The 9,859-nt window shown below is 64.7% G+C and overlaps 1 protein-coding gene across 9 annotated transcripts in view; it reads right to left on the minus strand.

Annotated features, from left to right (window-relative positions):
* Positions 1-235: 235 nt before the first annotated feature.
* The window catches only part of PPP1R12B (protein phosphatase 1 regulatory subunit 12B), a 135,396-nt gene continuing 125,772 nt past the window's right edge, over positions 236-9,859 (minus strand). For 8 of the 9 annotated variants that reach the window (XM_074351467.1, XM_074351466.1, XM_074351468.1 and 5 more), the window contains 2 exons: positions 1,836-1,970; positions 236-725 (listed from right to left, as the gene is read on the minus strand). In XM_074351467.1, the coding sequence (XP_074207568.1) occupies positions 237-725; positions 1,836-1,970 (624 nt within the window). In that variant the 3' untranslated portion in view covers position 236. Of the gene's footprint in view, positions 726-1,443; positions 1,594-1,835; positions 1,971-9,859 lie in introns of those variants that run through there. The other variant, XM_074351471.1, reaches the window with a different exon arrangement.

The following is a 9,859-nucleotide window of genomic DNA, read 5'->3' on the forward strand; positions in this document are numbered from 1 at the left end:
GATCCCCTGTGAGTGCCCCTCGCGCCCGGGGGCCGGGCTGGGGCCCTGTGGGTGGGACGGCTGAGACCCTGCCCGGATTACTGGGGGACCCACTTCAGCGGGGGGCAGTGTGGTCTGGCAGTAACGAGGGAAGGAGGGGCTTTATGCCCTAACCACACGCCCAGAGGCAAAATGTTCCTGTAATGTAGGAGACTGTCGGAAGAGAAGATAAAAAGTGACGGGACAGAAACCGTCATTCACGTTTCTAGCCACACTCTGAAACCACTGTATTTCGGACAATAGAACATAAAAGCCCCCTGCTTCCTGGATTTCTGGCCAGGCCTGGTGCGAGGTCCAGACCAGGGAGCCAGCCCGCTGGGAGACGGTGCTTCAGGCCCATCCCCAAAGCCTGCAGGTGCTGAGGGAGCTTGCCTTCTGACCCTCGGCCAGGGCGGACAAGGCCCCACCCACCCTGCAAGGGTCCCAGCAGAGCCCGGGGTGCAGGCTGCAGCCACCAGGGCCGTGCAGAGGGGAGGGCCCCCCGGGGTGTGGCCTGCACGCCAGCCAGTCCTGGGTGATGGGAGCACGTGGGTGGGGCCGCGGCCTCGCCCAGGCCTCTGGGGGCTGCGGTCGGCAGCCTGACGCTGTCTCCCGCGGGCAGTGCCGCCCTGGGCTCTCATCGCCGTCGTGGTGGTCGTCGGCCTCCTGCTCCTCACCTGCTGCTTCTGCATCTGCAAGAAGTGCTGCTGCAAGAAGAGGAAGAACAAGAAGGAGAAGGGCAAGGGCGCCAAGAGCGCTATGAGCATGAGGGACATGCGAGGGGGCCAGGTAGGGAGCCCATCCCCTCGCCCGCAGGTCCCTCCCCTCAGCTCGCAGCGGCCCCGCTTTCCCCAGGGTTCTTTGGGAGAAAGTTCCTGCCCGAGGAACCGGCATGGAGGGTGGAAGCAGGGGCCTGTTTCGAGTCGTCAGCCATGGAGCAGTGGCTTCCAGTGCGTGAATGGGTGTGTGTGAGCACACGTGTGCGCGTGCGGGCACGTGAGAGTGCGTGTGAGCACACGTGTGCTGGGGCCCCCCACGGGGCGGGTCTGAGCTGCAGGGTCTCTCACCACTGTCTTCTTCCTTCCCCTCCCATCTGTGGTACGCCCGGACTGCACTCCTGGTACGTGTTGCCCGGGCTGGGAGAGCAGGGGCCCTGATGGTGCCGCCCCGCATCCCTTGACGTTCCCTCCTCCCCCAGCCCCCCAGGACGATGACGACGCCGAGACGGGCCTGACGGAGGGGGAGGGTGAGGGGGAGGAGGAGAAGGAGCCGGAGAACCTGGGGAAGCTGCAGTTCTCCCTGGACTATGACTTCCAGGCCAACCAGGTGTGTGGGGCTGGAGTGGGGGGCTGGGTCTGCAGGGAGGGGCCCGGGAGGCTGCCTACCGCCCTGGCCACAGCAGTGCCTTCCCAGCTTCAGTTTCTCCAAATGTCCCTCCGGCACCGCGTGCCCCCACCCCTGGGCTGACCTGGCCATGCTCTCTCCCCACAGCTCACAGTCGGCGTCCTGCAGGCCGCGGAACTGCCTGCCCTGGACATGGGGGGCACCTCAGACCCTTACGTCAAAGTCTTCCTCCTCCCAGACAAGAAGAAGAAATATGAGACCAAAGTCCATCGGAAGACACTGAACCCTGCCTTCAACGAGACCTTCACCTTCAAGGTCCCCCCAGCCCTTCCCCTGTCCTGTAGGGCGGCTGAGGCCCTGGCCCAGTCCGGCCGGGGACCATGGCCTCCCCCAGAGCCTGGGGTCTTCTCTCTGAGTCTGCACGGCGGCCCCCACACTGCCCTGACCCTGCCCCTGCCCTGCAGGTGCCGTACCAGGAGCTGGGGGGCAAGACCCTGGTGATGGCCATCTACGACTTTGACCGCTTCTCCAAACACGACATCATCGGGGAGGTGAAGGTGCCCATGAACACCGTGGACCTCGGGCAGCCCATCGAGGAGTGGCGGGACCTGCAGGGCGGCGAGAAGGAAGAGGTGAGGTCGGCTCCACACCCCACCTGGGGCCCTTGTCCCTGGGCAGCGAGGACGCTCACCTATGAGCGCGGACGGCGGCCAGGCGCTCAGGTGGACGGGACATGTCAGTCTTCTCCCCACAGGGAGCCCCCGTGCTCTGGAGGGTCCCCGCAGGGGCCTGTCTCCCCTTCACCAGATCACTGAGCCCCTGCCGTGCACCAGAAATTCCATTTTAGCCGCCGCCCTGCCAAGCACCAGCCGTCTGTCTCGGTGTAGCCCCCGAGTGCACAGCACCAGGCGCCGAGGGGGCCCAGGCTGCCTGGAGGAAGGGCCAACACCCTGCCCGGGACGTGGGTGTGGTGGGCGGCCGTGGCCGGGCTCGAGGTCCGACCTTCCTCACATCAGAGGGGACTCAGTCTCAGCGGGATGGGGTCAGCCCTGCTGGAGGCAGGGTGGGGGGGGGGGGGCTGAGACGACCCGCATCCACCCACAGCCAGAGAAGCTGGGTGACATCTGCACCTCCCTGCGCTACGTGCCCACGGCTGGGAAGCTCACTGTCTGCATCCTGGAGGCCAAGAACCTGAAGAAGATGGACGTGGGCGGCCTCTCAGGTGCGTGTGGAGCCCCTGCCGCTGACAGGGGGCACGGCTGGAGCCTCGGATCCCACCCTCCCACCTGCTGGAGGAGCGCGTGGGGCGGGGCGCAGGGCCTCCTGACCGGTGCCCTCCCCGCAGACCCCTACGTGAAGATCCACCTCATGCAGAATGGCAAGAGGCTCAAGAAGAAGAAGACGACGGTGAAGAAGAAGACCCTGAACCCCTACTTCAACGAGTCCTTCAGCTTCGAGATCCCGTTCGAGCAGATCCAGGTGCGGGGCGCCGTGGGGCCGGGGACGAGGCCCCAGCACTGGGCCTGGTCTCTCCCTCGTGGTGGGGAGCTGCTCCCCCGGGCCTGGTCCTGCCACCGCCACCCTTGAGGCCCTTCATGGAGCACGGGCAGCCCGGCAGTAATGCGAGACCCAGAGGGTCCTGCTGCCAGAAGCTGAGACGCACGTGGTACAGGCCCAGAACCCACAGAACGACCCCCACCCCCAGCCGCCCAGTTTAGACCCCTCCTCACCCTGCTCCCCCATCCACCTGACACACCTTCTGAGTGTCTTGCTGGTGCTGGAGAAGCACGTGTGAAGACGTCGTCCTTGCTCCCAAGGAGCTGTGGTCGGGAGGGGCAATAAGCAGGGAGAGGGGCTTTGGGGTGCGGGGACCCAGGGGACCGTGACAACCCAGCCCCTCCAACTGGTTCACCCCAAACGCCCCCACTTCCGCCCCCACCACATGGCCAGGTCCAGACCTTCAGTGTCCACCGCTGAGACCCCCACAGCCCTGACTGGGGTCCCCACTCCAGGCCTTCCTCCTGCAGCGACTCTCCCACCAAGACCCGGGTCCCCTTCTACAGCGTCCCCGCTGCCCCTCCCGCAGCTTCCCGCCTGGGCTTCTCTCCTCCCTTCCCTCTGCCTTCACCTCCCGGTTCACAACGCTCCCTCCTGAGGCCTGCCTTGCCGGTGGGGCAGGATGGTCCCCCCCCCTCCCCCACGCCGGGCCCCACGTTCCTTCGCTGGCGTCCCTAGCGCAGCCTTCAGCGCTTTGTGCTGGGAGCTTGGGAGGCAGTGCCCGACCCCTCCCAGGCGCTCAGCTCGGCTTGGAGCTGGAGGGCCGCTCGGTGAGAGGGGTGGGAACGGAGGTCGTGCCGGGGCTGGAGGCAGGCCCCGGAGGGCTGGTCAGGGGAGCTGGCCTCCCCGCCCACGCCCGCTGTTCCCTGCAGAAAGTCCAGGTCGTGGTCACCGTGCTGGACTATGACAAGCTGGGCAAGAACGAGGCCATCGGCAAGATCTTTGTGGGCAGCAGCGCCACGGGCACGGAGCTGCGGCACTGGTCCGACATGCTGGCCAACCCCCGCCGGCCCATCGCGCAGTGGCACTCGCTCAAGCCCGAGGAGGAGGTGGACGCGCTTCTGGGCAAGAACAAGTAGGGCGGCGGCCGGCGCGAGGGGGGCGCTGCGCGGCTCGGCCCGGCTGTGCGGCCCAGAGGCTCCTCCTCCACTGTCCAGTTGTGCCCCTGCCCCTGTCCTCCCTCCTCTGAAAGACCACCCTCCCTCCAGTGGCTGTGAGGAGCGGCCCCGCAGAGGCGGAGGAGAACCTGGCTCTCGTCGCCCCCCGGGCCTGTCCTTGCTGCATGCCCGCACGCCCTCGCCCCACAGCTCCACCCGGGCCTCGGCCTGCGAGGCTCCTCCTGTTTCCCGAGCGCCTGGACCAGCAAGATGGCAGCACCTGCCGTTTCCTGGCAGAAGGCAGCGCCGTGGCCGACAACCCGTGTGGGCGGCTCTCCTGGAGGGGCCTGGGCTGGTGAGGCGTGCGGGACCGCAACCAAGAGTGTCCACTGTGCAAGAGGGCGGCCCTCCTGCGAGAGGCCCCGCAGCCCCCAGGCAGCTGCGTGGGAGGCCAGGTTTTCCAGAGCTCGGCCGAACCCTGATGCCAGCCGGGCCTCCCCTCCCCCACTGCCAGGGGCTTTCTGGACAAGAGGACTGATCCCTTGGCTGGACTGGCCTGTCAGTCCCGGGACGACAGTTCACGTCAAACCATGAAGAAGCAGAAGCCCCATTTCCCCGGAAGAGCGAATGAAGCTGTGGGAGACGGAGGCTGGCACTCACCCCCCCCTCACGCCTGCGCTTTTCCCTTTTCCTCCGAGTGGAGCAGTGCTGTCTGAAGGCCCACTACTGTTCAGAGCCAGAGCACCTTGAAGGGAAGGTTTCAATCCCTTAGCCCCCCGAGGTCCAGGTAAGAAGGGGAGGACAGGGGCGGATGGAACACAGAGCCCCCCTTCCCCTCTCGCACCTACGGGAGGGGGCTGCGGGGGGGCTGCCATTCCTTAGGGGGTTTCTCTGTGAGTCCCAAGGAGCCGGCGTCCTTTCCAGATGGTGGTGGAGGACGCCGCACAGTCACTTGTGTGCCCTCCTCTTTGGTCCCCAGCGTTGATAAAAGCCATATATATGTTAGTCAAGTTTGCACTGAGTCTCCTTCCAAACTTCCGCCTGGGTGAGAGCGTCGGCCCCCACTTGGCCACCCTGGCCTCCCTTCGGCCCCAGGCCCTCGCCGTCCCTGCACCACAGAACACCCGTGGCTTTCCCAGAGCTCGGAGGGTTTCCCCTTTCCCGGAGAAAACGGCAGCACGGCCTGTCCTGCCCCGTCCTGGCCACCTCGGGGTCCCGTGGCTCCTGAGACGGGGCCAGCAGGAGGAAGGTGCCGTGTCTTGGAAGGAAGGGAGAAGGGCCTGTGTCTCCGCTTGGCCACGTTCCGTGGTTGGAGTTGCTGGTGAGGAAACCCCTCCACCAGGAACAGACTGGGAAGCAGGGCCCCGCCTGGCCCGTCTCAGTACCCCAGCTCCTTCCTGCCCGCGGCCCTCGGCTTTCACTGGACTGTGTGTGTTTACTAGGACGCGGATGATGCCTGTGAGCTCTGGTCCTTGGGGCCAGAGTCGGACAAAAGGGAGCCCTTAGGACCTGCGTGACCACAGAGCAGAGTGTCCCGGCCTGGACACCAGGGGTCACTGGACTCTCCTTCCCTCCCCAGAGCTGTGGGACTTGGTGCTTTCTCAGGGTCTCCCCCGCCGTATCCCACAGACCGTGTCTGCGGCAGCCCCCATCACTCTCACCTGACCCTCTCCACGCACCTTCTACTGCCCCGGGGTCTTTTCTGGCAGGCACCTCCTCCGCCCTCCCCGCCCGAGACTTGCCTCCCTCCTGACGGGAAGGAGTGAACAGGAGCTCCTTACGGGTGGGGGGGCCGTGTCTGGAGACGGACAGGGCTGTGGCTTGCCCTGGGCCCCTCTGGTGAGCAGCCTGAGGGGTGGGGACAGGTTGCTGAGCGGCTGAGTGGGCATCGGGGTGTCCTCCCTGGGGTCTGGCTGGTCCTGGGTGGGCACTTGGCCTGGACGAGCTGTCCCAGCACAAGGGTTTGTGAGTTTTCTGCACTTGAGGGTGGTCACTCAAGCCCCAGGGCATCTTCCTTGCCATCAGGTGTGCTGCTGGGGGCCACATGCTGGGGCGCAGGCCCCGAATGGGACGGACAGACTAAGCTTCTGGTGGGGGGGTTCTGGAGCCCCCCCACCCCGGCTGCCAGTTTTCAGTCCTAAGTCTTTTCCAGAGAAAGGAGAACAGCGGAGGTGATTTTTCACAAAGGGACTGAGACCCATCCCACCCAGAATCTGGAGGTGAGGCCAGAAAGCTCTGTTTTCTGCTTTCTCCTTGAATAATCGTTCCAGAATGGGAGCTAATTGCCAGGGCCATGGGCAGGTTTTCGGATGCTGGCCGCAGAGCTGAGGTCTGGGGGAAGAAGCCTTGGGCAGCCCCAGATGTGTGGCCAGGTGCTGGGTGTGGTCGAGGAATGCCCCCGAGGTCCCTCAGCTGGCGGAGGGGACAGCAGGGCTGAAACAGCCTCAGTCCTGATCTTTCTTCTTCCCAGGAAACCATATGCAACTTGTGCTTCTGCAGAATCAGTCTGGGACAATTTTGCTGGTCCAGGGCTTCAGCGGGAGAGGGGGGGGACCCCATGGGTAGACCCAGCACCCTATAAACCTGCTCTGCAGTGGGGGTGCTGGGTGAGCAGACAGCTGGTCGGGGAGGCAGAGGGTCCCTGTCTTTTCAGTGTCTGGGGTTAATCCTCAGTCTCCTCGAATTAACCTCACAGGGGGTCCCTGGCGCCCCCCCCCCCAAAAAAGGCAGGAAGAGGCAGAGCCAGGAACTGCCCTCCTCCCCCACCACGGACCCTCCTCCCACCCGCTTCCTGCCTCAGGCTGGTGGAGGCCCTGGGTGCTGGCAGATGGACGAGTCCCCAGGCTGGGTCGTGGTGGCACACAGCCCCATGACACGGCTGCCAGCTGTGGCAATGACAATACAGGGCACCAAGTTAAGTTTGGGTTTCGGGTAAACAAAGAATGCTGAAGTGTCAGTCAGTCCCAGACGACACGCGGGACACGCTGCCCCTCCCGAAACTCAGACCTGGCTGGCCCCCCGCTGCCTGGCAGCCCTGGCCCCCAGCCCCGGGGCAGGGACTGGGCGCCAGATCTTACGTCACCCATTTCTCGAGCTGCAATATTGGGAAGGGGACACTGTGACTTGAAGACACAAGAGTGTATTTTTTAAGCGACGACAAAACAAGAACCTTCTGAAGCCGTCTGAGCCTCGTCTGCCCCACGTGTTCAGTTACATACGAAGAACACGTGTACACGTGCACCCTGATCCTGGCAGTCAAGATGCATGTCTCCGAGTCTGCGCAGCCGCATGGCCGTGCTGAGAGCTCTGCCCCCACCCCGGGCACAGCCGAGGCAGCTCCTTCAAGTTCACACCATGTGACGTCCACCCCGCCCCCCGCTTCATCCAACAGACCTGGTCAGAGGCTCGGGGGCCACGGGCTCCCCGCCGGCCGGCCCCCCAGCCACAGAGCTGTCCGTCCGCAGAGCTGGCCCTTGCAGCCCCACAGCCAGCCTGGTGTCCGGGTTCCCGTCGCTCCTGTCTGTGTGTGTGGCGGCCCCTTCTGCCCACTGTTCGAATTAACTGAAAAGCCATAAAGGGGCCTCCTGCTGGAGACTTCCTCCGGGAGCCCCCGTGTCCCTCTGACTGGCTCCCCACAGGTCACTTGCGAAGGGCTCGCCGTCGTCACCCCTGCCTTCAGCCCCGTGTTGTGTCACGAGGACGGATGGTGCCCAGGGCTTCTGGTGGGGCTCCATGGACGTCCCGGCAGCCCCGCGCCCTCACCTGGGTTTGATGGTCCAAATCCATCTCCACTGGGTGGACAGGCAGTGGCAGGGGCTCCACAGTTGGGCCCCATGGAGGCGACCAGGATTCTCAGAAGCTGTCAGCGGCTTGGTCTGTGGTCAGGCCCCCAGGACCACCTGGGTTGACAGACTCAGCCGTGCTTACTTAACCCAGTGGGGTTGGGGGCCATGGACGGCAGTGGGTAGGACCTCGGGGGGAACACAGTGGGCTAAGCTCCCCTACGAGCTCCCTCCTGCAGTCGGGCAGGGAGACCCCTGGAGGGGGCCTCCTCTGAGGGTGGTGGGCCGGTCTGGCTTCAAGGGACACTCAGGAGAGACTCCTGCAGACCCTCCGCTAGCTCCCCAGGCCAGCACCAGCCAGCTGACCCCTGAGGAAGGAAGGGAGGTGGGGGGACTGAGGGCTGAACTGAGGGACGTGTGCACCCGGCCTGCAGCCCCGGGCCGGGCACCTGATGGGACGAGGGAGGGGAGGGGGAGTGCTGGGAGGTGGGCGCCATGCTTTACACACCAGGACCCTCGTGCTGGGGTGTGGAGGGCGATGCCTTCTCAGCCCTGGGACCCTCCCCTCCCCATACCTCCAGGGGAGACAGACATGGAGGAGGCAGCTGAGGGCCTGCCTGGCCAGCGAGGTGGCTGTGCTGGGCGAGAGCCCTCCTCAGCTGCTGGGACCCCAGGACCCTTGTCTAAGGAGCTCAGCGTCCTGCCCTGACTCCTCCAAGGTTTTGATTTGCTGCTTCCGAAATCCTGGGATCTGAAAACCTCCAGACCGCGGCGGGCAGGCCCCGGGCCACCTGGGACCGCACGGCCCCACCAGGACCCTGCTTTTGTTGTCACTGGAAAGACGTGTGTGTAGCCCACCCTCTGGCCCCCGCTTGGCAATGCCCCCACCCCCTCTTACGTGGACCCTTGTTCTTGTCTGATCTCTTGTCAAATTGTCATTTTGTAACGAGCTGCATCTCCTTATTAAAGAAATGAGCTGAAAGGAATGTGGGGTGGGGGTGCCTCTGGTTGTTCTTGCTGGGCTCAGGGAGATGGACCAGCTCTCCCCAGGTGGGTGGGAGGCACACGGGACCCTCACAGCCACTTTCTGGAGGAAGGTCTTCGGGGAGGCTGGGGATTTCCTTCCAGCAGAGCTGGGCTTGGGGCCAGCCACCGTCTAAGTCCGAAGAACTCAGGTGGCTGGCCCTGGGGAACGGGCGTTTGAACAGTGAGAATTCCTGCAAAGTCCTCCATCGCAAAGACCTCTGAGGCAAAGGTGTTGGGGCCAAGGATAGGTCTCAAGAATTTTTAAGCAAAGAGGAAGCAGGGCAGGACCCCCTCGCCCCCCACCGACCTGGGTCTCACCTCGACCTCTGGGCCCGTCTCGGTGAGCCTGGTCTCTGCGGCAGGTGGAAGGCAGCATCTGGGCTTGGGCCCACACTCCCAGGGCGTGAAGGCAGTCAGGCTGGGCTCGGGGGCGGGTGAGGTGGGTGTTGAGTCTGTTCGGTGCGAGGGCTGGGCGGACTTTCAGGGACAGCGGGAGGGGCTGGACCTCATGGCCGTTCGGTGATGCCCAGTCTCTGCCAACTGCCAGGTCCAGTGGGGACCCAGACAACTGACGTTGCTGGCTGGAAGCCCTCACGCCAGACCTGCTCCCTTGCCCGGGCAGTCTGAACTCTGGCCACGATTTGGGCTATAGCAGCTGAGTGTCCACAGGAAGGAGTCGTCCTCCCTCCCTGACTGCCTGCACTCCAACTCAGCGAGGGGGCGAGCAAACCAGAGGGCGCTGGGACTGGAGAGGGAACAGCTGTGCGAGGCCAGATCTGGCCCTCCCCTGAGTTTGGACTTAACCTCCGATGACCTCTCAGCTACTTTTACAGTTTGGAGCCATGGAGTGGTTCTGGCTCTCCGGAACCGAGTGGTGGCCTCGGAGAGACCACTCTGCACATACAGCGGGCAGACACCCTGGGAGCCAAGGGAACCACGGTCTGGGCCTCAGCCACGTGTGAGCATCAGTGCCTGTCATTGGATGTGGTGCCTCGGTCCTTCTGAACCCCACACCTGGGACCGAGGCCCCACACC

The sequence above is a fragment of the Camelus bactrianus genome, chromosome 23, assembly GCF_048773025.1.
Source record: "Camelus bactrianus isolate YW-2024 breed Bactrian camel chromosome 23, ASM4877302v1, whole genome shotgun sequence".
Taxonomy (NCBI): domain Eukaryota; kingdom Metazoa; phylum Chordata; class Mammalia; order Artiodactyla; family Camelidae; genus Camelus; species Camelus bactrianus.